The sequence below is a fragment of the Nyctereutes procyonoides genome, unplaced genomic scaffold, assembly GCF_905146905.1.
Source record: "Nyctereutes procyonoides isolate TBG_1078 unplaced genomic scaffold, NYPRO_anot_genome, whole genome shotgun sequence".
Taxonomy (NCBI): domain Eukaryota; kingdom Metazoa; phylum Chordata; class Mammalia; order Carnivora; family Canidae; genus Nyctereutes; species Nyctereutes procyonoides.
In genome coordinates, this window is record NW_026575142.1 from 17,553,059 (window position 1) to 17,580,638 (window position 27,580).

Sequence of the window (27,580 nt, forward strand, 5' to 3'; positions counted from 1 at the left end):
CCAACTTTCTACATGTAGAAAGCCTTCATTAGTACACCATTAAGGATGACATTAAAACTTCTGATCTGTTCTTCTAGGCTGTAAGTTATGTCTCACATAACAAATTTTACTTGAGCTCCTTCAGGTCTGGTATCTCTATCTATAAATACCCCTATGTGATCATTATATCCTGCTATAGGAGTGTAATGGCACAGAGTATAAAAAATATATGTACCTTGGCTTGAAAAACTCCTTTTTTGAAAGTGTGAAATTTAATAAATAAATAAAAAAGAGGTAGGTGGCATAAGAGTAATGGAATGGATTTTAATTACTCTAATGTCACACTATTTGGCACAAGAGTAAACTTGCCTGGATGCTTCTATCAACACTTTAACCCTCCTCCATTCAGCAGAGTGTGATCTCCAGGATGATTTAGGTCATTATCTGATAGATGCTGCTTGCACCACCACCACTTCTCTCCATTCTAAAATGTTCCCCTTTGGGAAAAATCTGAGATGTACCCTCTCTAGTCTCAATCTTTTCCATTTGGGGAAACAGCATGACACTGCTTCTCTCTAAGTATTCCATTTTAACAGTAAATGTTGGTTTCTAGAACTTTCTAACCAGAGAGACTCATTAGCATGTAAGGTTCCTCTCACTAAGAAATCGCTTAGGGTATTCCTTTCATAATGACCTACTAGGGAAGTGCAAATTTCTTATCTCGAAATTGGTATATGAAGTTTCCGAATGGACAAGGGTGCAAGAGATTTCAGGCACTATCTCCTTCCTAACCATTTCCTATCCACTTTGCTCTTGCTCTCAGATCCTGAGCCCTCATTTGCTCACCCCTGACCTTACTTCTACGAGCAGTTCTGGTTGTGCGTAGGTGATAAATAAGAAGCCACTGCCTTGGAAGATTGTTGTTGGCTCAGGATGAAACTCCGTTCCACACTGAGCTCCTCCGCCCAGTCTCGAGATCTCTCATCTACCATGCCCTCATCTGATCATAGGGACTCTTGGCCTCGGCTCTCGATCCTTTATTGTCCCTCTCCTAACCTGGGTCTATCTCCGTGGAGTCTTACCTGGCAGGCTCTGCTGAGCTCTTCATCCCCAGTTCTTCCTCGCCTCCCAGGCCCTTCTGGGCAGCCCCTGACCCCCGGCCCAGGCCTGCTCTGGCCTATTGCTACACAACCCAGCTGAAAAGGACATCAACGTCCTCACCTCTGTTGTGCCCCCAGAAAACTACGTGAGTTCAGGCAAGGGGCTGAAGGATCTGAACTCTGCCTCTCTCCCTGTGTGACACCAGGGGCTGTGTCGGGGCATCTCTAGGGTCTCTTAGGAGTTGAAAACTCTAGTTGCTGCAGGGCCTCTTTCCTGCCTCCCTGTGCTTTCCATCTTCTGACTCTGTTTCAAGCAAATACCTGGGAGTGCAAAGTGCAGTGACGCGCAGGTAAGACTCCATGATGTATTGTAAAGGTGACAGCATTTATCTTTATTTTCAGTGCGCTGTACGGGTTACTGAGGGAGGCGGTATGGTCGGATATTGTCTCAGGCCTGGGTGGCCGGGCTCCCGGCATCCCAAGGGAGCTCCTCCACGTAAGCAGCAGGAAAATGGCCCCTTTTTCCGTTCACAGATCCAAACCACCATCCTTCTTCTTGCTTCCTGTATATAGTCACAATGTCGCCTGTGAAAATGCACATTTAGTTAGACAAACGGGGCCCTGTCATTTAAGTACATCCCAGGGACACCCGGGTGGCCCAGTGGTTGAGCGTCCGCCTTCAGCCCAGGGCCTGATCCTGGGGCCCGGGGATCGAGGCCCACGTCAGGCTCCCTGCATGGAGCCTGCTTCTCCCTCTGCCTGTGTCTCTGCCTCTCTCTCTGTGTCTCTCATGAATAAATACATAAAATCTAAAAAAAAAAAAAGAAAAAGTAAGCACATGCCTGAGCCCAGTCGGCAAGATAGTTTTAAGGAGATGCTGTGTTCAAGGACTTACTTGGCGGCACTCTCTGCACGCGATCCAGATGAAGCAAAATGTACTGACCACCTCGGTACGAGGCAGGTGGAATGCAGAGAATAAGGTAATGGGCAACCAACTTGTGGCATGAGGTAGTTTCATTAAAAACAGAATCCCATTTCCCTCTCTCGCCTGATGGCTTACTTTGGATACAGCCAGTGGCTTGTTACCAAACTCTTTCTCGGTGTCTGTGTTTTAAGGGTTTCTCATGTTTGTGGCCAAGATTGTCTGGTAGGGTGACTATTATGAGTATGTCTCAGCTACCAGACTTTTCTTTAGCTCAAGACAGCTTCTCTCCATTACATGTGCCAGTTTTACAGTCCAAAGTTCCAATGCACAGCTTTGCACAGGATCAAAACTCTCCATTCAACGACTTAGATAACTCGAATCAAACATTGATTTGAAGACCCTAGTTTTTAAAGCAATGATTCAAATCCACAGAATTCCTAAGAAACACATGGCCCTTCTCTAATTCTCTCTCTTTTAAAAAATACTATTATGATATTAATAACCCTAACGCTTAACCTGTTGCCCCAAATCCTCTGGCTAAGTCCTTCTCTTGTGAAAAAAAAAAAGTTCTTTCCCTCCGGCTGCTGCCTGCACATCAAAGCAGAAACTTCTTTCAGGATCCAACAGCTCTTTTATCTTGAGCATCCTTCTGAGGTAACTTTTCAATCTTTCTTTCTTTCATTCTCCTCCCCAGTTATTTTCTTTCTCAGGCAAAGGAGACTGTCCACCTTCCTTCTTTCTCCTCTTACTCATAAGTCACTTTTTAGTCTTACAGGAGATCATTCTCAGCCTAAGGTCTACTCCAATGAGTCCTCTCAGGTCAGCAGATCTCAGGTCAGCATGTTGACACAGCCTACTGATAGGAATTCAAACAAATAATTTAAAGTCTTGTTGCCAGCTTCCCGAAGTCTCCAATGGCTCCTTTTACTTACAGAACCCACTTATATTATAAAGTATAAGTAGACTTTGCTACCAACAGAGAACTGAAGACAAAGAAGAGAATCAATTTATTGTGTAACTACGTAACTCAAACTCAGGCCCTCGGGTCTAGGTGGCATCTGGGAAATGCGTTTTTTGTTCACAAAGAAAGTGGGAATACAGCACTTCTCTTACTCACTTACTGCTGCAGGTAACCCTAGGATGACATCATGAGGAACAGGGTGACTTCCAGAACACTTCCAACTTTTAAATAAAGGCAACGTTGATTTAAGATGAATGGAGGACAGGGTTTATTTTCTCTTTCCTTTTCTCTTATCTTTATTTATTTCTGAGCTAGAAGGAAAAGTAGTTGCTGGAAGAAACCTGACTGGCAAACTGAAAAGGAAGCACCCATTAACCGATAGCAAACATGTGGTGTCCCTGTTGTACAGCTGCAAAATGCATCATGACTTCCTGTTGGCTCTGGGTGCCACTCCTGCTCGTAGGTAATGAGCTCTTTCCTACAAACACAACTCTTTCTCACTAACCTTTTGACTTCCGGATCTCTGCCTTAGCTCTAACATCCAAACATGGTTGCTAAGTGGACACACAAAGAAAGTTGAGGCTAGTGACTTTCTTATTTAATGTTGAGGTCTACATAACCATGACAGCGTACCCATGTTCAACAAAAATCTGTAGTACAGGGGGTCATTTCCTAGATTGGCCATAAAACACTTTTCTGAGAGGCAAGTGGGAGAAACATCAAGCTGGGAGTCCTCTGACCCTGCTTCTAGAACTCACGCTTACCCTAAGCCATGAAAGGAAACCATTTCACATTCCTGTGAGTTCAGCTTTCTGAAAAAGAAAAAGGTGGGGCTACCTTCCTAATAACTTTCCATTCCTGACACTCTACCCCAGGTTAGCACTGTGATAAGAAGCATGACTCTGGGTTTCTGAGTTCAAAGCCTGCACTATCACTTCCTGCAACTTCAGCCAAAGTACTTAACCTTTCTATGCCTCAGTCTCCTCAACAATAAAATGGGGATAAACAATAAAACCTACCCCCCAAAGGGCTTTTATGAACATTAAATGGGGCAATGTGTTGGGATGCCTGGGTGGCTCAGTGGTTGAGTGTCTGCCTTTAGCCCAGGGTGTGATCCTGGAGTCTCAGGATCGAGTCCCACATCAGGCTCCCTGCGAGGAGCCTGCTTCTCCCTCTGCCTATATCTCTGACTCTCTGTGTCTCTCATGAATAAATAAATAAAATATTTAAAAAAAAAAAAACAAATGGGGCAATGTGCTTGCAGCAATGTCTAGCACTTAGTAAGCTTCAAATGAATGTTAGCTATTTTTATTGTGTAACTTTTATCTTCGATGAGCCTTATCTTTATAAGGATGATTATAAACCTGAGAGGATTTGATGTTGTAGTCGCTTGTAAGGCTGTCATAACAAAGACAGTGTTTTATTCAAGTGAAAGATCTCAGCATGGTAAGGCAATCAAACTATTTGAAAATGATTCTTACCTTTCTCCAAGTTTAATTCATCATCTTGTCTGGCTTGAAAAGAATATAAAGCCTTGCAAAGACCACTGCCAATCTGGACCACACCGGAGGCTGAAAGTTGGATCCAGTTATAATTACTAATGCTGCATCAGTAGGCAAGATGAACATGATGGGAAGCTCTTGAGTTATTTAACAATGTGGTGCCCAGCCTAAATATACTGACATCTTCTCAAGAGGAAAATTTATAATTTCATGTAATATTCATTCGTTGGTGTAGGAACCATTTGTGACATACTACTATGTGTAAGGACCATGTATATTATATAATCAAAAACTATATGATAATGTGGAAAATAATAAGTCTGGAGAAAAAAATAATAAAGATGATAATTTAAAACTGTTTCCCACATGAACTTCTTTATCAACATCAGTTAGCTAATATATGTGGTAGTTGATGCATGTTTTGGAAAACGCACACCAGTTTTGCCATTCAGGTATAGTTAGGGGCCACTTAGAACCCATGCTTGTTTCCATCAGCCTACGGTTCTGATGGAACTGTTTCTTAAACAATGTGATGATGATTATTTCCTACACCATGTGGACCATTATGTCCCATCCTGTGTTTTCTGGAAATTCTTTTTGCCAATTTCTCATCAAGAAACTCAAGAATGAAGGTTAATGAAACTATAGTTAAGCAAGGGACAATGACATGTGTGTGTGTGTGTGTGTGTGTGTGTGTGTGTTGAAAGGTGGGTGTAGGTTGGCAAATGGCTAAGATCAGGGGGCTGAATAAAAAGAGTAGATATGTCTTAGGATCACCATGTTTCTCGCAGAAAGGACAGGATTTCCATGGAAGTTTGGAAGGGGCTGTGGAGATAGAGCTTCTCACCATGGTTCAGAGGTGAATGTACAGACAACAAAATGCAGACTGTCTGAATAACATGGATGCCAGTCACTAAGGGACCTTCCCATATCATACATTTTTCCCCCAACCCTCTGCTTTTTGACTCCTTCCCACATTTTGGAATCCATCTGCACAGAAAGCTACAAATGCTAACAAATTAATCATTCCTAACTGAAATGCAAATTTCTTTGAGCTGATATATGCCCATGTGACTGTGAAAATAAAATGTAAATGTTACAATGTGCTTTACCCATAGAACCCAGCCCCGTCATTGTGGGTATGGGATTACCTGTCGATGAAGAACTTGGGAGTCTCTGCCCCCCAAAAGATATTTTGCTCACAACGTTCTCTAATCTCTTCATCAGAAAAGGCCGGGATATTTTTACATAACTATGTGTCTGTTGCTGTTTAAATAGTTAAAAAAAAAAAAAGTCATTTTAACAGTCCCATCATCCAAAGTATTTGCGAGAAGTAACTCTTCTGCAACTGTTTTCCTCAGGAATTTGTTTTTTAATTTTTGGGAGGAGAGTCTATCTAAACTCTACTATAAATCTTTCTTGTTTCTGAAGCCATAATCTTTTCAGAATTAGACAATTACCGTATTTTATAGCCTGTGTTTGCAATCCTGACCTACAACTCAAGGTCAAATAATAACATTCATAGCTCTACTTCCTCAAATTCAACTTTAATTGGCTTTCATGCAAGTGAAATTGCTATGACCGTCTAAGTGATTGAGACAGTTTTAGAGTTGAGTCTCATGGAAAGAAAACCATCCCTTTATCACAAGATGGTGACAGCTCCCTCTTCTGACAGGAAACGGAGAACAGCTGCAAGCAGGAGCTACCCCTGTGTATTCACGTGCTCATCATCAGTTCCTCTAGAGTATCACCGGCAAAAATACACAGGGGTGAATTTTTTAAATTGTACTCACGCTTTACCCATCTCGTGTACTATGTTAAGTGGATGGGACTGCTTCATATCACAAAATCTTAGAATTTAGGTCTGTATGAAATTTTACTTTACAAGCATATTCAAAGAATAAAGGTATGAGGAGGAAGAAGGAATGCAACGTGTTATGAGCTCCTCATATTTAGTCTACCAAGAATGTATTCATTTGTGATTAGCTCTTGTTACTGCACTCGAAAGGAATACAAGTAAGTTTATCTTAAAATTCCACGGTTGGGATTTGGATATATGGCACATATGGTTCAGAATAGCTTTTTTTTTTTTTTTTTTTTTTTTTTTTTGCCATGGTACTACTTGAAGCCACTCCATACAACAAGCCCAGTCAAGAAACTACAAACAATCTTAAATTTTTACCTTTTCTTTCCACCTGAAGATGGAGTTACTACAGGGATGGCTGGGCTGAGGTCTTTGCTCAAGTTCTGCTAACACCGATGCCAGTTTGTAGGAGTTTGCTTGCAAAAGATCTAGTTTCAAATTGGTCTGTGGATACATCATTTGGCCATGTGAGTAAATTTCAAGAAAATGAAGCACAACTGGGCAGGTAAAGGGATATCAGGATAACTTCCAAGGTGACAAAGAGGTCTAGAAAGGTACACATTCAACTCATGCAGACATGAGCAGAAAATGCTAAAGAGAACAAAAAGTGGAGTCTTCAAGCAGCTTAAAGGGAAGCCTTAGTTGTGGAGTGCCCCTTATTCTGCACTCTTCTAAACACAAACTGGAAACCTAGAGATCAGTGTTCTGTGGCAACAAACAGCATTTCTCAATTTTCTGTTGAGGAGTGAGAAAGGGAATAGTTAAGTGTTGATTATAGAAGGCAGGCTTTTGAGGGCTTCGAAGAGAGGCAGTTGAACATAGTGCCCAGCACTGTGAACATAACCAAACTGGTACTAAATAGGATCAAACTAAAATGGTGTGAGGTGGGCTTTGTTGCTGTTGCTGCTGATGTCACTGTTTTTCTTAAAAAGGTGAGGTCTTACATTACCCAAAATGTTTGTAGTTAACACTTCTGCAAACTGGAAACAATATTCTGAGGTATTTGGGTGTAAAAATAAATGAAGCTAAAGATACACTCCTAGTTCTCAATTTGACCTCCTGTTCCCCATTTGATCTTGTGCTAGAAACTTCATAATAGCTTCTTTTTCAAGCTGTGTTCAGTCCGGGTAAATCAAATAATGGAATCTAACCAATGGAAGGGATCTACTTATCCCATCTCTTCCTCACCATTATTTCTTCCTTTTCCACACCTCCAGCATGGGAGGGCCTAACCTAACAGCCCTGCTGAGGGCCACAACCATAGACTGAACATCTCTGATCAATGGGGAATGATCCACTGCATCATGGGGCGGGCTTACCTAAGATGATGAAATCAAAGCCCACCGTAGACCCTCTACCATTAGACCTGGTCTGCACTGGAGGCCATCATGGGGCAAGTCTCCTTCTCGTCTATGTGGTACGCTCCTTCCCATATCTGAAGACAGTGTCTACTCTAGATACATGCCATTTCTGCAAAAATTTCTCACAGAACATGCCTTACCAACATTCTTGCTTTAAATATGGCACTTGAAGGACCAAGAGACAATGAATTAGGAAGAATTTCAAGGAAACAGAGTTTCCTCCTGCAAGAAACCTTCCCTGGGTAACACAAAGTCTACCCGTAGTTGCCCTCCACCAGATGCAGGGTGTGTAATAACTGAGTTACATGCGTGTTTGGCATCCACTACTTGAATGTTCATGTTGGCTCCAATCACAAACACCATGAGTTCAGGGGTCAGACCCTCTCCGACCTTGCACCCTCTGCTGTGTGAATCAGGCCAGAGTGTTCCCAGATGATCCCAAGACGTGTTCTATGCTGGTAATGACAAAATGCTATGCCAGAACCACCAAAGAAATCAACTTAGAACCTGACACCATCATAAAATGCTCCATATATGACTTTATTTTGGTAAATATTATTTGCATAGACCATGTAAACCAAACATTTCACACCGTCACAGAAAATGTCCGACTGCCCTCTAATTTCATACGAACTGCCGCCATGTTGTTAGGCCTCTGTTCCCAAGTGAACAGAATTCAGGCCTTTCTTTTCACGAAGATTGTTAGGTTTGTTTTTACAACAGCTCCCTCACTAAAGGAGGCCTTTGCTGAAAAATAGATTAAACTGTACCTGGCTATACCGGCCTCCTTTCCTCCAAAGAACTAGTGGAATTGACTGTTTGGACACAACTATTAGGTACCTGCTCTCGCAAGAGAATTGGTTAGGCTACAGTCAAGGTATGAACAGCTGGCCCAGCTTCCCGTGTCCTTTAAAACATGGCTAAAGATTTTTTGTCTCTTCCTGAATTCTTCTCGGGTGAATCCCAGTCAACTTCCCCCTCTCTCTAATCACAGCAGAAGACCTATAGCTAGCCATACGCAGCACCTGTTTGTTTTTGTTCCTATATAAAATCCACAGGCCTTTGCTGACCTTTCACGGTGGCTTCCTCTGGAGCATTGTCCACTGCTCCCCCCCCCCAGGGGGGGCTGCTGTGGTCCAGGCGCTCAGCAAACAGGCCCAGAGTTGCCTCTCCCTGCCCTCTCCTGACAGTACCTCCCCTCCCCTCAAAACCACCCCAGCCTCTAAATTTTTTCCCCCTTTTCTCAAGTTTTTGTCGCACACCCCAGACTACCTTCTTCCTCCTGTGTGGCCATAGTTTTCTTTTGTCCTGTTACTTTCAGAGGCTCCTAAAAGCGGGGGGATAAATGAACAATGGACTCTTAATAGTTAGCAGGATTTCAGCTCTCCTCTGTGCATGGCGCTGGCACTTTCTAACTCACACTGTATCCTCACAACAACCCTTGGAGGTAGGTACCGAGAAAACTAAAGTTGTCCCAAGTCCCTGTAAATGGCAGGGTGAGATCCAAATACCAGCCTTCCCGAATGCAGGCCCTGTGCTTTTGATCACTTTTTTTAACCGGGTTAAAGTACACAGGGTTTCCAGACCTGAATGGAATTATTCTATTTTGGGGAATTCTATTTCAGGCACAATTGGTTTCCTGGAAGGAGGCTAAAGCAAACATTTCCAAGTACAATTTTTCCAGATCCCTCAAACTGCTTGTCAAGGAGGCGACTATAGAAGCTCTGACCAGATTGTTCTGTATCATGAGAAAAGAAAAGCAAGCAGAGGTCAAATGGGCCCAGAAAACAAGCATTCTAAAAATAACTCTTTCATCATTAAATCTAGGAAAGCGGACTCTGCAAATATTTACCTCGTCCATCAAGGCTGCTGTGATTTTTTGGCTCTCTGCATCTGGGAAGGTGGAGTCCTTGGAGTAGGATTTCAGCATCCGTTCCAGGCCTGACAATGAAATCATCCTCTCAGTCACCGCTGTCCATCCTGTCCTGGAGGGACACAGCTGAGAGGGGGCACGTGCTGGGGGAGCCCGAGCCCAGAAGGGACACCGAGAGGATACCCCAATGGCTGACGCTCTTTCTCCTTGTAATTGTTACTGACTTTTACTGAAGGGGTGGCCTGTACCTTCGTTTAATGAAAGTTGAGAAATTCTGGTGCTTATAAAATCTTGATTCCCATTTTTCAAGATGAGCTTTCGAATCCTCCTTATGGACCCAGTCCACGGTCGATTCCCCAAACCATCACAGTGTTAGACTCTCCCTCACTACAGAATTTAGGTTTCTAAACATTTCACTCTCTTGGGTTTCCTATAAGGGATTACATTTTAATGCTTTGTTCCAGTCCATGTAAAATAAGCTCTACATATCAGAATCACAAGCACCGGGTTGTTTTTATTTTCCGTATGACTCCAGATCTGCTTCCCATTCTGACATCCCTAACTCATTTAGAAGGATGGCTTCAAAAGGAGCAAACAAGAAAACCAAAGGCTGTGTGCAAAGGAGGTTTACCATATTTTAAGCCAAATGAGCTGTCCCTCATTCCAGCCAATTTCAGATACACGGCAAAATGCTATTATTTCTGGAAATGGAGACATAGTGCTTGCATAGCTCTCTCAAATGGACCGAAATGTCATTTTCAATCTGTTTGCACTCCCCTTTCTCCTTTCTCCTTTTTCTTTATTCACACAAATTAGGTTTGATATATGAGTCTTTAAATTAAGTGATCCCAGCCCCAGTTAGCAAAAATGGAATCACCCGAACTCTGAATGAAACCTCTAAGTAGAATACTTTCCCTTATCAGGCCATTCATAGATATAATTACACACCTTCCCGGTCTCTTAAGGCTTTTTCGATATCTTTTTGCAGTCTCAACAGTTTTGATTTCAGTGAAGACTCTTGTCGCTCTTTATTCATTGCATTGTTGCGATCTTCTTCCTTGAGGAGAAAAAAAATTATGCTTAACAATTTAAGGAGAAAAAGTAAGGTTTGCTATTCCTAGTTGCACTGAGTTTTCACTGACAGCTGTTTTAGTAGTAACTTGAGAGAAGAAAAAAAGTAAAGTCAGGAAAACCTTCGGTTTTATACAGATGGCTCTATCTGTTCCAGACCCGCTTAATAGGAAAACATCTTGTCCATAACTTGTAAGTACCCAGCTGAGCACTTTCTTTAGTAGAACACATCCTTGTTGGAGAAAGTCTTATTATAGTTATTTCATAGTTTCTTGATAAGTAAATCTATTGGTTGGATACTTTATGGTTTTATCTTGATTCAAGTTAGAGTTCTTTAATTTTTTTAAGATTTTATTTAATAATTCATAAGAGACATGCAAAGAGAGACAGAGACCTAGGCAGAGGGAGAAGCAGGCTCCCTGCAGTAAGCCTGATATGGGATTCGATCCCAGGACCCCAGGATCACACCCTGAACTGAAGGCAGATGCTCAACCATGGAGCCACCCAGGTGCCTCTAGTCAGAGTTCTTTAAAGGTCCAGATGTGGCCTCTTGTGTTTGTCTGGAACTAGGAGTGGAACAAATAAATGTTCACCGTGTTCTGTTCTGGATTAGCTGGCCATTGAGGACACATGAGCTCTTCCCAGAACGCATCTGTAAGTTAGTCAGGCCTTGAGCATAACATTCAGACTCCGAGCCGTTCAAGGCCGCGTTCATTCGTGACTGGCACAGACAGGAGTGCCTGATTCAGCCGGGACCAGGACATGAAGGTTTCCAGGGGGCTGGGAGACCGAACCAGAATTTTTCGGTCAGGGGTAAGGAGGGCAGAGGGTTCACTGAGTAGGAGAAGTGGTGCAGCAAAGGGCAGAGGGAGGACTGCAGGATAGGTACCGGGAAAAATAAAGGCCAGTTGCTTGAACAATCACGGTGGAAGGAAAAGTCATCTTAGTAGGTTAGGCCAGATTTTCAGGCTGAAGTAGGGATCTTATATGAAATATGAGAAACTGTTAACAATATCCGAACTTTCACATACATAATTTCAAAGGTCGAATGAAAAAAAATGAGGATGTCAGGGCTGGGTGGGGAGGTGACTGAATGTGAGTGTAGTAGACAGACAAGGAGCCCCTGGAGAAAGAGGGGACACTGACGACCGAAGACAGAAGTAGAGGAGTCAGGACTCTGCTGATACAGAAGGAGAAAAACTAGGATCCTGAAAGCTGGGGGAGAGATTAACTTTAGATCCACCGCCCTGAAGAAGGGGAAGCGTAAGGAATTAGGGCAGAGCCAATAGCCTTTATAGGAATAATTAAGGTATAGATTAAAATATTTTATTTACACATTGCGAATTACATATTATAAAAGTTGACATCTTAGAGCACCTGGGTGGCTCAGGGGTTGAATGTCGGCCTTCGGCTCAGGGATCAGGGTATGATCCCGGGTTCCTGGGATCAAGTCCCACAGGGAGCCTGCTTCTCCCTCTGCCTGTGTCTCTGCTTCTCTCTGTGTCTCATGAAAAGATAAATAAAATCTTTTAAAAAATAAAATAAAAGTCAGTATCTTTATTACATGTGATTCTTACAACAACTCTAGGATATTGGTTTTATTTTCCCCATTTTCACTGTGACACCCCGAAAAATACGTGAAGACCCAAATGAACCAGTTTGAAACCCAGGTCCTCTGAATCCCAGGTCTCTTCCCAATCTGCTCCTGCACAGGCCCGGGCCCCTGGGGGCCGGCAGCCCCCACACCAGCCCCGGCTGACCTGCAGGCTGCCTGACTCCAGCCCTCAGGCCCTCCTTGCTGGAGAAATGCCCATCATAATCCGGCTCTGGCTCCGTGCCAGGCCCAGATTGCATCTGGGTTGTTTGGGGACACCTATTGTTTACAGATGTATTTCCAGAAGGGCATCACTACTGGCACAACTCTATATTGCTATCCTGTAAGTTTCTTAAATTCCTTCTTCTCTTCCAAAGATTTTCAAAAGATCAGTAGTGAAGGTGGCATATGAAACTGCAGATACAATCTCCTTTACGGTAACGTCACAAGTATTTTCACACTGGCCACCAGCCCCTCGGTATCTGCACTCAGATTGTTCTTCTGTTTTACCCTCATCCATGTACATTTCTTGGCAACCAGATGTAAACCAGTCTACACTTATTGCCAATGTCTACAAAGTCAGATTTGGGGCGTGTTTTGCTTTGAGGATATTAAGGAAATTCCATTTACCCATTTGGAGATACAGTCCATTCTTTCAGACAACAGATACACAGTCATCAGCTCCAGAGCACCGATGTTCCACAGAAACCAAAAACTCCCATGGGCATGTCAATTCAAGATAAACTGTCATGGTTGCCTCCTTACATTTCACTAGAAGCCTAGTCAAATTTTCAAGGAGAATGATCCCTATTTTACTGACAGGTTAGTCAATAGGGGCACTTTCATAAAAAAGTAACAAACAAATTTTATTGGACATTTTTCCCATCTCAGGGGTCACCTACACTATTTGGAAGGGGGGGGGAGAAGAGCACTTTCCCTGTGTAATCAAATCTTCTTTTCCACTCCCATTGCTACCTTGCTTCTACTTCAAACACACATTGCTAATTGCTAATTAGCTTCACATTTGCCAGAGGAGGAAAAAAGTTTTTTTTTTTTAAAGAATTAGGCCTTTTTTAAGATGTTATTTATTTATTCATGAGAGACACAGAGACAAGCAGAGACACAGGCAGAGGGAGAAGCAGGGTTCATGCGAGGAGTCTGATGAGAGACTCAGTCCCAGGACCCTGGGATCACACCCTGAGCTGAAGGCAGATGCTCAACCACGGAGCCACCCAGTGCCCCAGAAAAAAAGATTTAATTAAAGAACTAGGTGGCCACTTACTGCTGTTTGGAGGGTGGGGAAGGGAGAGCTGGGCAGGAGCCACTGCTGTGTCTAATCTAACTGCCTTTCCTCCTTCTCCTTCATCTCTTGTTCCTTGAGCAGGACCCCTGGGATGTTGACTTCAGCTACACTTTTAAGCCTATAGGAGGCCGTGACCAATAGGCTAGTTCTCTGGACTGGGGGGAGAAGGGGGAATGAACCCTCCCAATCTGGACCTCCAAAGTCTGGATGAAATACAGCAGAGGAATCCTTCCTGCAGATTGTGGTAATTAATGAGCAGCTCCTAGAACACTACAATTAAGACTAACAAGAGGGGAGCAGAGGACAAAAATCTTTGAGGCGTGGCCCAAGAAGACAAAGAATTTCCCCCAGATGTCAAAGAAGTGAGATGCCTGGGTTGTGACCAGGAACACTGACTGGTTTTTAGCATGTTCCATATAATAGTAGAATCACCCAAATGCCTTGAAAATAAGCTTCTGTAAGAGGGTGTGAGGTTTTCAAAGGCGAGGATCATGAAGAACATTGATAATGATTCCCACCTTCAAGGAGTCTTCCTTTCGTTTGATCCCCTCTACTTACACTTACTGACTTGTACTCACACTATAGGGCTGCACTTATCGACTGGGTTCTAACAAATAGAATACGAAGAGATGTCACTTCTGAGGTCAGTTCGAAAGACTACAGTTCCATCTTGGACACTCTAGCTCCGTCTCTTTTGATCACTAGTTTCTGGGGGAAGCAGGCTGGCCTATTGTGGACCCCCTGCGGAGGAAGAGCCCTGCATGGCAAGGAGCTAGTATCTGCAGGCAGCGTTTCAGCAGGGACCGGAGGCCTGCCATCAGCCACATGAATGAGTTCCGAAGCAGGCTGTCTCCCAGGAGAGTCCTGACACATCCGCACTCCTGGCTGACACCTCGATGGCAGCCTTGTGAGGGACTCAGAGGCACCCAGGGAAGCCACACCTGGAATCCTGACCCACAGACACTATGAGATAGTAAGTGCTTGTTTTAACCTGTTAAGTTTGGGTATAATTGTTATGCAGCAATAGACAACCAAGAGGATGCACAGTGATTACTTATAGGTCTGGCATTGCTCTAGAAGACCGAGCATAACGTTTCAGTCTAGAAACCCTTTGGACTTTCTTCCCTTCTAGAGAACACCAGAGACATATTTCTATTGCCTAGTTTGTAAACCACATGCTGTTTTTTTTTATTTATACAGACTATGAAAAAAATCTATTTTCATTACAAAACAAGATATCTCCTTTACAATTGCTCTCAATTTTCTTCCAAATGCATCCCTCAGAATATTACTATGGTTCCCCATCAGTGGAATTTTCTTCTACCCCATACTTACAAAGTAATCTGTTAATAGGAACTCAGATTTATTTTCTGTGGACGAAACTGCAGTTTCTTCCATGAGAGCCTGGATATCTTTTTCAACATCTATCTTGCTGATGGCACAGTGAATCTGCGTGTGGCACTGCAATGCCAAGAAAGCATAACAAGGTTGCTGGAGAATGTTTCCTGTGAGTTCTTACCATGCTTATCAGAAATAGAGAAATCTGTACTACTCACTGTGGTCAGGGTTTGGCCAAAAACAGAAATATGTTGAGTGTACTGGTTTAAGTTATTGTACAAAAGTTTAATTCTTTCCTTCTCCAGCTCCAGGATGCTCTGAAAAGGTCGGAAAAACCACATAAGATTTGCCAGTTGTGGAAAACTAAAGTCACCCACTGACATGCCCCAAGTCTGAGTGAAGTGTCATGTTAGTGCCTTTTGATTATGTCATACCAAAGATGTCCAGGACAGGAATGTGATTTGGTATGTGTCATGTTTGTCTTTATTTAGGGTTGGTCTAACTCACAAAATTTCCCCAGGCTGTTTTGTCCCAAAAGACATATAGGCTGATGTTATGTGTTACCTGGCTTTCACAAAGAAAGGGGAGGAAAGAAATCATTTGAAAAGCTCCTCTGGGTTCTAGGGAAGGAGCACAATGCCCAGTAAAAGCCATGTCTACGTCTTGGAAATGCATTCAGATCCTAAATATTTTTAGAATTGTTTGTGGTACATACAAAGCATTCTGCTAGTCTCTGCCAGGGAAAGATGATGAACTGCAAAATCTCTGCTTAAGGAAACTATTTGACAAGAGGAGAACCCCAGTCTCATCAACTCATAATCCTGGCCTAAAATTAGGCCTGGGGGGTCAAAGACCACTGCATGAAGGTGGGAACATAACCTCTCCACTTGGTGTGAAATGATTAAAATTCCACTCTCAGAGTTTCACAACTTGTACCTAGGAAGGGTAAGTAAGAAAGTGAGGGATGTCACATTTCCCTTGTTAGTCATTGACATTTTAGAAAAAGTTAGTTATTAGACTTCGCCACTCTTTGCTGGCTGAGCTGCTGACTGGTTATTTTGAGGGTGTGCGGGGAAATTCAGCAGCTAAGCGGTGTGTGAAGGATTGGGCCAAGGGGCATTCCTAGGCCAAGTAGGGGTGGTGGGAGGCTGCTGGGTATGTGATCAGAGGACTTCGGGCTTTAACAGAGATGGCAGGTATCCAAGGCAACATGCTTTTCATCCCATTTTTGTAAGGACGAGGCCCGGGCATTCCTCCTTCATCCAGGCTGGTTGCTCTCATCATGCCTGCCATCCCACCCAATTCCATGCCACACAATAAAGAGGACTCAGCTATACTTTTTCATGAAGAAGGCTTTGGGGAAATTGGTGGGTAGCATTACCATAGGAAGTAAGAAGACTGACTACATATCAAGGCCTTTGATAGGGTGGGGGCGGTGGGGGCAGAGTCACAATGATCATTGGGTTCTCCCATCTGCCTCTCTAGTACATCTGCAGGGCCTACTGGCCCGATACAGCATGGTGGCACTTTATATCTCTGTGGTAGACTGTATTCATATTCAGTTGTTATTTTATCAATGGCATATAGTCACTTTAAACTTTTTTTTGGATATATTTTACTTAAATTAAATTAATTAACATATACTGATTATTGGTTTCAGAGGTAGAGGTCAGTGATTCACCGGTCTCGTAGAAGACTCAGTGCTCATTATATCACGTGCCCTCCTTAATGCCCATCACCCAGTTACCCCCATTGCCCCACTCCTCCTCTCCAGGGGGCCTCAGTTTGTTTCATATGATTAAGGACTCTTAATGGTTTGTCTCCCTCTCTGATTTTGTCTTGTTTTATTTTTTCCTCTCTTCCCCTATGATCCTGTTTTGTTTCCTAAATTCCATATATGAGTGAGATCATACGATAACTACCTTTCACTGATTGACTTATTTCACTTAGCATAATATCATCTCGCCCATCCATGTTGTTGCAAATGGCAAGATTTCATTTTTTTGATGGCTGAGTAGTAGCCCATTGTATATATTTACCACATCTTTATCCATTCATCTGTTGATGCACATCTGGGCTCTTTCCATAGTTTGGCTGTTGTGGACATTGCTGTTAATAAACATTGGGTGCAGATGCCCCTTCGGATCAATACATTTTTATCTTTGGGGTAAATACCCAGTAGTGCAATTGCTGGGTTGTAGGGTAGCTCTATTTTCAACTTTTTGAGGAATCTCCATACTGTTTTCCACAGTGGCTGCACCAGCTTGCATTCTCACCAACCCTGTAAGAGGGGTCCCCTTTCTCTGCATCCTCTCCAACATCTGTCATTTCCGGACTTGTTAATTTTAGCCATTCTGACTGGTGTGAGGTGGTATCTCATTGTAGTTTTGATTTGTACTTCCTTGATGTTGAGCACTTTTTTCATGTGTCAGTTGGCCATTTGTATGTCTTCTTGGGAGAAATGTTTATTCATGTCCCCTGCCCATTTCTTGACAGGATTATTTATTCTTTGGGTGTTGAGTTTGAAAAGTGCTTTATAGGGATCCCTGGGTGGCGCAGCGGTTTGGCGCCTGCCTTTGGCCCAGGGCGCGATCCTGGAGACCCGGGATCGAATCCCACGTCGGGCTCCCGGTGCATGGAGCCTGCTTCTCCCTCTGCCTGTGTCTCTGCCTCTCACTCTCTCTCTCTCTCTGTGTGACTATCATAAATAAATAAAAATTAAAAAAAAAAAAAAAAGAAAAGTGCTTTATAGATTTTGGATACTAGTTCTTTATCTGATGTGTCATTTGCAAATATCTTCTACCATTCTGTCAGTTGTCTTTTGATTTTGTCAAGAGTTTCCTTTGCTGTGCAAAAGCTTTTTATCTTGAGGAAGTCCCAATAGTTCATTTTTGCCTTTTAAAATTTTATTTATATTTTTTAGTTGTGGTAAAACTTGCATAACATAGAATTTACCATTTTAACTATTTTTAAATGTATACGTCAGTGTCATTAAGTACATTCACACTGTTGTGCAACCTTAATTATCATCCATCTCCAGAACTTTCTTCATCTTGCAAAATGGAAACTCTGTACACATTAAACCAAATTCCCCTAGGCCCCTTGGTAACCTCCATTCTACTTTATGTCTTCTATGAACTTGACTACCCTAGGCGTCTCATACAAGAAGAATCGTAGAATATTTGTCCACTGCTAATTTCACCTAGCATAATGTCTTCCAGGTTCATCCATGATGTAGCATATGTCAGAATGTCCTTCCTTTTTAAGGCTGAATAATATTTAACTCTACGCATATACTGCATTTTGTTTATTGGTCTACACTCATTTTAACACTGCTATTAAATGAAAGCAGTAAAAGGCTCAGGCAGTAACTATGAACATCTATGTCAATCACACGCAAATTTTAATTCTATGCCAAGTGTCCTGACACTCAAAGCAGAAGGTCAGAGCTCTGCTTCCCCATGATCACTTCTGAATTGGGTCAGAAGCTGTTCAACTTTTCTAAGTTGGTGGGAGCTAAAACTTTTGTTTCTCTTCTTGGTCCCTTGAGTCTTCAGTATTGCCAGGCACCAGCCATTGGAAAGTGGTTGTGTGCTCTCACGTAGTGAGTAAAGACATAGAAGAGTGGCCTAGCAAACGTGTTGCTTCTTCAAAGGACAGAGATAGATGCTTCCTAACTAATATATAAAACAAATTCTGCTAAGTTGCTTGACCCTCAACTGGAACCATCTTCAGAAAGAGACTTTACACCTTTGAGAAAGTTCTAGAAAGCAGCTGTTCTAGTTTAGCACCATGAACAAAGGACAGGAGAAATAAACAAAAGCTGGGTTTTAGGAACACATTGTATCCTAGTGGGCAGCTATGTCCTTATTTTGACAGGAGCTGAGCCACCAGTATCAATCTGCTACTAGAATATCCAGTATCCCTTGGAGGAGATGGTAATGGTTAAGAGATTTTAATTACATTTCAGGGAAATCATTAAAATGATCTATGTTTGCTCATGAAAAGAGGCAGAGATAAATTCCACTGTGCAAAGGGGAAATCTATATCTCATTTAATGAATTATTGCTTTCTATTATCTTGTTCTTTTTGTATAAAATTGGCAGTAGAGAAGCAAAATACTCTGGAGAACATAAAACTGTTCTCTTGTGCCTTTATGATGGCACATATATGAGAGCGTGGTCAGAGTAGGCAGGGAACAGCAGATCTGGAGACTGGTTGGGGCCCAAGGACTGTGATCATTCATACTTTTCATTCACTTTTTTTTTTCTGTCCTGCTGTCCTGTCCTTGGAAGGACTTCATTTTCATCTAAATTGCTTCTATAAAACTGATCAAAGAAATATCATGTTCTTTCTAGAGCAAGAACTCTCAAATTTCAGAATGCTTAGCAATCACCTAGACCCCTTCTGAAAATTATTCAGAGGTTCTGATTCATTCCTTTTAGGGAGGTGCTCAGGAATCAGAATTTTAACAAGCACACTAATTGCTTTGAGACATTGTCCTGGGACTCTAAAGGGCCACAACAAAATTTAATTTGAAAAGTATTTATAATTCTTCCACCCAGAGATAACCCGTTAGCATTTTGATGTATTTCAGTCTATCTAGGTATGTGTGTATGTACTATTTTATTTTTCTAGTTACCTAGCAAATTATTCACATTGGTATCGTTTTTTCACTAAACAGTGTACTAAAGCGGTTTCTCATGTTGTTCATCTCCAGAAACATCATTTAAAATAGTCCACTGTGTGGGATTGCACACAGCACATTTGATTCATTTAGTCATCCCCTAAAGGTTAGCCATTTGAATTGTTTCCTCCCTTTTGCTTTTAATGTATTTTGAATAGAAATTGTTTTTTTTAGCTATTTCCTCAATATATATTTATAGAAAGAAAATTATGTTTTTCACCATGAGTGCTGGGAGAGAGTCAAGCCCTACTGTCCTGGGGAATCCGTTGTATGCCATACATGTCACCGTCTCCCCACTGCACCTAGAGAGGTTCGGTCACCACCACCCCTGGGGGAGCTGTGAAAACATTCACTCATTATTTTCTGTGTTATGTGGTTCAGATGAGGAACACTGTTGAGAAAGTGAATATTTTTAATGCTCTTGACATGTACTGCAAATGCCTCTCTCAAATAATTCCTTGAGTGCTTACTGTCGGAACCAAACACATGGCTCTTGGTAATTCTTAGTAGCAGGGCTATTATTTTTCAAAATATATTATAATTGCTTTCTACCAACTGAATGGTTTGTTCTTGGAAGGGAGGAAATGTGACTTGAGCATAGTATGATTACAAATAGTAAGACTGACATGTGGTGTGTGGAATTGGTTTTATTACTTCATAACGACACTTGAAACTTGACATTTCTCAGTATCTAGTAAACTGCCTTGAACGCAGCTCAATGAATGTTCTCTGAAAGAATTGGTAAATCCAATTTGGAGGGAAGAAGGGGTAAGAGGATGCATTATGGAGTGTTTAAATGAATTCTTATATCCCGTTTTCCACAGAAGAATGGTGGGAGAAGAGAAGGAAAAATGAAACTGAACAACCCTTGTCACATTTCCACATCTCACACTTATAATAAAATCCCCCTCGAATTCAATTCAGCCCACTTTTGTTATGTCTTCATGAATATAATATTCTACTTCTGAGTTTGTAAACAATAGAAGATCTAGAACACACAGTGTAATATGTGAGTCAGTCACTTGGGGCGGGGTGGGGGGGGCAGACTGAGGGTACCCAAGCCAAGGGAATACGAAGTAAGGAATCGGTCTTGGTTAGGGCGAGGCGAGGATGTCTTGGCAGAAGTAGTCTCAAGTGGGTCTACAGGGCTGGGCTTGTGCTTGGGAGGCAGAAGGCAGCTCTGAGGGAGCCACAATGAGAGAAAGTACGAGAACGGAGAATGGAAAGGGAGAGGGGCTGGCATGGCCTCTGGCACGGTGCCAACAACAAACCAGGGCAAGAAGGGTGAAAGGAAATTTTTCTTTTCTTTAAGGAGATTATGATTTTTAGTAGATTCTCCATTTGACTTCAATTCTAATAAAAAAAAAACAAAACAAAAAAAAAAAAACAAACCCTAGGCTTTTAAATATTTTTTAAGCTAGTTGAAAGAGATTAAAAAAAAAAACTTCAAGTAAAATTAACATACAGTGCTATACTAGTATCAAGTATACAAGATTATGATTCAACATTTCTATATATTACTCGGTGCACATCACGACCAGTGTCCTCTTAATCCCCTTTGTCTGTTTTCCCCATCCCCCACTCACCTCCCTTGGGGCAACTGCCAATTTGTCTCTGTGGTTAAGAATCTCTGTTTTTATTTGTCTGCAGAGACATCTTTTGAAATACAGATAAATATATATCTTGTCACCATCAGGGAGACTTTATAAACAAAAAAGAAAACTTCCAGGATGTTTTAATATAAAACTTGGGGCTGCTGGAGGGGTGGGTTGGGAGGAAAAGTGTAGGAGGACCCTACCAGGAAAAAAGAAAACAGGAAAAGGAGAGACAGGGGATCCCTGGGTGGCGCAGCGGTTTGGAGCCTGCCTTTGGCCCAGGGCGCGATCCTGGAGACCCGGGATCGAATCCCACATCGGGCTCCCGGTGCATGGAGCCTGCTTCTCCCTCTGCCTATGTCTCTGCCTCTCTCTCTCTCTCTCTCTCTCTCTCTCTCTCTCTCACTATCATAAATAAATAAAAAAAAAAATTTAAAAAAAAAAAAAAGAAAAGGAGAGACAGACCTAGTAAGCGCCTCTGAGAAGGGAGTTGGTAATAGCGGTACCTGAGCCGTTTTGAAGGTCAGCTGGAGGTCAGCTATGCCAGACATGCTGGCCGCCATACCAGGTAAGAACCATAATGATCCCCCATTGCTATGATGTGGAGGGGGGGGGGGGATGGAGACATGGAGGTTAAGTATTTCTCTCATAGCCCTTGAAGGGCATCTGGAAGATGGCCTGGGAGCAGCAATTTCTCTCCCATAATCTAACAGGGTTTCCAAGGAAGTCAGCCCCTGTGGAAAAGCCACAGGTCCACTGAGAAGTCCCAGGGGGTGAGGCAAGACCAGAGGCCAGGTTGGAGAGCCAGGTTTCAGACGGACAAATGTGGAAATGAAATCCTTGGGCCCGAGCTCCTGGGTGGCTCAGTGTTTGAGCATCTGCCTTTGGATCAGGGCACGATCCCGCGGTCCCGGGATCGAGTCCTGCATCGCACTCCCCGTGGGGCCTGCTTCTCTCTCTGCCTGTGTCTGCCTCTCTCTCTCTCTCTCTCTCTCTGACTCTCACGAATATATAAATAAAATCTTAAAAAAGAAAGAAAGAAAGAAAGAAAGAAAGAAAGAAAGAAAGAAAGAAAGAAAGAAAGAAAGAAATCCTTGGGCTTTTCTCCTCATTTTCATCTAAAACCTACTCAAAATAAGAAAGGAGAGTACCAGGATCCTCTGTTTGAAGGCATTAATTAAAGAAGGGTTTATTCTCATTTCGTTCTCTCCTTGACTAGTTTTCATCTCTTCTTTAATTTCCCCACTCTTCCCTAATTGCATCTATCCTACCTTGAGAGCCAACAGCAGCAGATTAAACATGCTCTTCAATTTCCACTTGCCTAGGTCCTATTAGCGCAGAAGCAGAGAGCGGAGGTCAAACCGGGGCATCAGCCTGCCTAGGCTAATCCTGTTGCCATCCTGGGCAGGATACTTCATGTCTCACTTCCTCACTATAAATTAGGAATAAAATTACGGCCTCATCATGATGTTGTGATGGATACAAAATAGAATGCAGTGAACTGTCCATAAGCAGCACCTGTCTCATTCTCACATTACTGTGCTTATCAAACTGCATCATGATTGCCTCTTTTTGCAATTGTACCTTGCTTTAAACTTTTTTTTTAACTTAAAATGTGGAGGAAAATAAACCAAAACATTCATGTTCCTAGCACCCAGAACTGAAAATTATTTAAGTTGGACATATTTATGTTGACTTAAAAAACAGAGAGCTAAGCTATTCAGATTATGGTAGTTGGAGTAATTTCTGAGCCTGGGTTTGCTTTGTCGTCCATCAGGTTGTCCACACACCGTGTGGCTATATGTGGCAGCTCTGTTGAATTCTCACCATTTCCCTCACGCAACACAGATTCAATCTCTATGTATAAGTTTACAAACACACACATGAAAACTCCCTGTAGTTTGGGATGTGAGTTTTTTAAATAATTTAATTTATATATAGTGTATAAATACCATGCTTCTTTTCTTCAACATCATGTTTTCGAGGTTGATTTGTGTGTATATATAGTCTTAATCAATATTTATTGCTAGATATTGGTCTACTTTTTAAATTAGAGCACATTTAAAGAGTAATTTCTCTATTGATATTGTGTACATGATTGTGTACATTTTTTTCTCATCATGCAATTATAAACAATTCTGCAATAAACATTGTTATACATCACCCTTGGTGATGTATACACGCACATTTCAGTTTTACTAGAGACTCAAGTTATTTTCACCCGAGAAGTGTAAAAATCCTTGATTCCCAGCAATTCTTGTTGGGCAACACGGGATATTGCCACTTTTTAATCTTTGCCGAATGATTGAGCATCTTTTCATATGTTTATTGGTGATTTTGATTTTCCCTTTTGTGATCTGCTTGTTCATACTCTTTAATTTTTATTGGATGATTTGCCACAATTCCTTCTTTATACATCTTCTTTGCTGCTAAACTGTACACCTCCCAAGTCGAGATGGGATCATTGCTCCAGCGGAACTCTGTAAGTGATTACCGTATAAATGAGCTCTCAGGCCTAAAACTCATTTCTGAGTATCGAATACTCAAGCCTTAATTTACACTTCACTTGGACAGCACTTTTGGAAGTTAGCTGAGTGCTATTGTGTCCATTGAGGATTAGAATCTGACCAATGATATTCAGTAAATATTCACTGGTTACTGGATCCACAGAGCAATGGAAACAATTGGAAGTTACGTGGTCTCTCCAAAGTCACAGTAGGAGTGAGGGTCATCACCAAGGACAGAGATCATCAAGTCATGTAATTGTAGACCTGAACATCATTTTCAAGGCGTCACAAAGCTCCACAGAAGAAGAGAAAATTGCCAGCAAATGACTCACCTGGTAGCAGTTTTCCAGGGTATTTTCCCACTTCAGTCTGGCAGCACAGCCAGCTAGGTTTTTTTGGTAGTAGCTTTCATCTTCTTTTGCCAATTTCTCTGTCGATTTTTTCAGTTTGCTGAGGAGCTGAAGGAAAATGTCATTGTTACATACTCATTAACACATTTGTCAAAGCCCTTGGTGATCCCAGGTAAAGGACTGCATACATCCCAGTGATATGGTTCCCATCTCCCAGCTCAAGTCAGCAGCAGTAACTATAGATGACAAAATCAAAAATCTTTCTCAGAGAAAAGGCGTATTAGAGCTGAAAGTAGACCTACAGGTCTGTCAGTATGATTCCTTCCATTGTTCACATGAGGAAACTGAGGTCCTTAAGTGGGATGTGATGTGCCCACGTTTATCAAATCAAGGAGGGGGCCAAAAGACTGGGGAGGGAAAGCAAGCCCAGATTGGGAAACTCCAGCTCAAGATTGTAACCCACTAATGATTCCTGTACTCTTTTTTGGTAAATCCTCTGTGTCCCAGCATCTCTTACCAGGACAGGAAGAGATTGCAAAAGTGCATAATTTTACAACTGGCTCACTCACTGGTGAAAGACCTGAGGCACAGGCCAATGTTCACTACAAGCTGTGGACTGCCCGACAGCTGCTTTCCCCTCATCCTGTTCCCCAGTGATCTGCTCCTTCATGAAGAACCCCCTCTTGCCAGCCTCCAAAAGTGGCCATTCTGATTATGAAGCCCAATTATGAAGCCCTCCAGAAAAATCAAAGTGATAATAAAACTCTCTGTACCGGGGTAGCTAAAACTGATTCTCAGAATGCTCAGACAAGTAATTTCACATCTTTGAGAACAAAGTTGTTGTACATGAATGATTCTCAAACTTGAATATGTTAAGGAAGGATGTGGGTGCTTATAAAATTGCAGATTTTCAGGGTCCCACAAGTAGCAATACTGATCTAGTAGTTCTATAATGGGATAAGGAATTTTGAATTTCAGTAGCTCTTTAGGTGATTCTGATGCAAATAGATTTCAAAGCACAGTTCAAGGAGCACCAAAGATCCCTCTGACTTAAGCAGTTTAGGAGTTTCAAGGACAGAGACAAAGGCTTTTAAAAATGACCTTCTTTATGCTTACGGACATTTTGACTAATGTTTTAGTAATGAAGGATGGTCATCCAAAATGGTGAATATTAACACCACTTACTTTATTATTCCAATTGATATGCTAGCTGTTCAACTGTCCGTTGGCTCTGATGTATGACTTACACAGGACACATCTGGTTTTGTATATCAAGTGTAATGAACCACATTTATCTGTGGAAACATAAGCTTGTGAATTTTAACCTGATAATAATAGAGTGAAAAAGCTGAAAGTGTGCCATGGCTATCCTTTGCTAAATCATCATCCTTAGATTCAGACTTTATTTGAGGTCATCAGGAAGCCTCTATGGCCTTTAAAAAGAGAATCATATGCTCATATTCGAGTTTCAGAAAAGTCAGAGGAGTCCATAGATGGGAAATAGATAGAAGGAGGCAATGCTGAAAGCCAGGAGACCAATCTGCCAAGTACTCCACACGATGGTGATGTGGGTGGGCCTGAAAGAGAGCAGTGGCAAGGGAGAAAAACACAAGCAGCAAAGTTCAAGAAGTATTTGGTTCAGGAGGTGTAACCTCGAGGATATGTTAGATGGTAATATTCAAAGATATAGAAAACACAGGAATAAAAGAATATTTTTGGTAGAGAGAAATGATGGTTCCAATCTTGGATGTTCAGTTAGAGATGCTAAGAGGTTTTAGAGACTTGTTGGGCTGGAGACATAAATTGGGATATTATCAGCCTGGATATGGTAGTGGAGCCTTGAGAGTATATTTATTGAGTACTGGCTATTAGTGAGTACCTGATTTGGAGAATACTGTGTCGGGCCCTGGAAGTACAACAATGAATAAAACAGAATGAGTCCCAGAAGAGAAATAATCAGGAAAAGCAATATATAAAGGTCGGGAAGAAAAAGAGAAGTCCATAAAACATTGCTAGAGAGAAAAACCAAAAGAGTAAGGTGTTGCTGAAATCAAAAGACAAGAATTTTCTAGAAAGAGGAAGTCAATAATCCTTAATGCTTCCAAGAAGTTAAATAAGATAAGGGCTGGAAAGTACACATTGGCTTTAGCAACAAGGACGACATTGTTTTCCAAGCAATAACACTCTTCGTAGAATGGAGGAGGAAGCTTGGTTGGTGTGGATCGAGGAGTGAACAAGGATTTTCAATAAATCTTATTGAGAAAGGAAGGAGAGATGATAAAACCTGGAGAGGAACAGGAATAGGGCCATGGAAAGGTGTCTCCCTGACTCTTCCTACTCTCCCAAGATGGGATGGAGAGGGACATGTGGACTGACGAGAAGTGACTATTAAAGAGACGTATGTCCAAGATACAGGTGAAAGGGAAACAATCAAGGGGAGCATCTCTGAGAGGCAGGATGGGCTGGGAATCCAAGCACACAATAAAGAATTGGCCTGTCCCACTGCACATATGACTTTAGTAGCCAAGTGGCTGAGCCAACTTCTATTTACTCTGTGAGGAAGGAGGCAAGATAGTCAGTCTGCTGAGAGTGGGTGGTGAGGATGGAGGTGTGAGAAGAATGGAGGTCTAGATCGGCTTCTGCTGAGAACAGGAACACAGGAAGGACTGAACAGGGCAGAGCCAGCTCTGTTCAGGTTGGAGATGATGGGCACTTCTTCTTAAAAAAAAAAAAAAAAAAGCTACCAGATAAAGCGATGAAGATGGTAGGGGTTTTGATATAATGACAGTCAAGGTTCCATGGTTACAGGATCAGTCAGAGGAGGGCAGAGGAAGACCATGGGCTTCGACCTCCCAGGGAAGCTGCTAATGAGGGAAGGGAGAGGAAATCCACCATTTAGCCGCCTAGTGCTTTTCTCTTTGTTACTGCTTGACATCAATGAAGAATAGCTTCTAATGAGGGCTCCCAACGGCTGTGACAGGCCCCCAGTGCTCAGCACTGTAGCATACCCTGGTGCCGCCTCCTCAGAAGCTGCCTCATTATTCAATACTTGTTATGATCATTTCAAACTGTGAAGATTGACGTGGAAAGAAATAAGAACGTTGTAAAATGTTGCTAACAATGAACTTAAGTTATTCAACTAATAGTTTGTTCAGACGAAATGGCAGCCTTACTTGCAATGATGATTTTCTTTTTCTCTAAGAATGTCTTGTGATGCTGTAGCCTGCATTTCCTTAGGGGGACTCCAGCTTTGGGGGAAGATACTGACCATTTCAGATGTTTCCAATTTGGAGCACACACCACAATAGGCGGTCAAGGTAATCTATCGTATCTCCAACATTATTTGTGGTCCTTTTTGCCTAAACACAAGCTTACTCTTACTTGACATATGAGTCTACACTGGTGCCCACTCATGGACAATTGTGTGCTTCTTTCGCCGGGGGGGGCGGGGGGTGGATGTGAGTTTTACAACCTAAGGAACTGACATGGGCTCTCACAAATGTCTTCACTTTCGGTATCCTGGGACATGTGGCCATCCGCACGTGTCTGGGGTGTGGGGATTTACAGATT

The 27,580-nt window shown here is 42.2% G+C and overlaps 1 protein-coding gene across 4 annotated transcripts in view; it reads right to left on the reverse strand.

Annotated features, from left to right (window-relative positions):
- Positions 1 to 1,445: 1,445 nt before the first annotated feature.
- NOSTRIN (nitric oxide synthase trafficking) overlaps positions 1,446 to 27,580 on the reverse strand; it is a 56,498-nt gene continuing 30,363 nt past the window's right edge. For 2 of the 4 annotated variants that reach the window (XM_055308393.1, XM_055308394.1), the window contains 9 exons: positions 23,993 to 24,118; positions 15,090 to 15,188; positions 14,869 to 14,994; positions 10,514 to 10,622; positions 9,545 to 9,633; positions 6,650 to 6,775; positions 5,619 to 5,733; positions 4,447 to 4,536; positions 1,446 to 1,664 (listed from right to left, as the gene is read on the reverse strand). In XM_055308393.1, the coding sequence (XP_055164368.1) occupies positions 1,528 to 1,664; positions 4,447 to 4,536; positions 5,619 to 5,733; positions 6,650 to 6,775; positions 9,545 to 9,633; positions 10,514 to 10,622; positions 14,869 to 14,994; positions 15,090 to 15,188; positions 23,993 to 24,118 (1,017 nt within the window). In that variant the 3' untranslated portion in view covers positions 1,446 to 1,527. The remainder of the gene's footprint in view (positions 1,665 to 4,446; positions 4,537 to 5,618; positions 5,734 to 6,649; positions 6,776 to 9,544; positions 9,634 to 10,513; positions 10,623 to 14,868; positions 14,995 to 15,089; positions 15,189 to 23,992; positions 24,119 to 27,580) is intronic. The other 2 variants (XM_055308396.1, XM_055308395.1) reach the window with 2 other exon arrangements.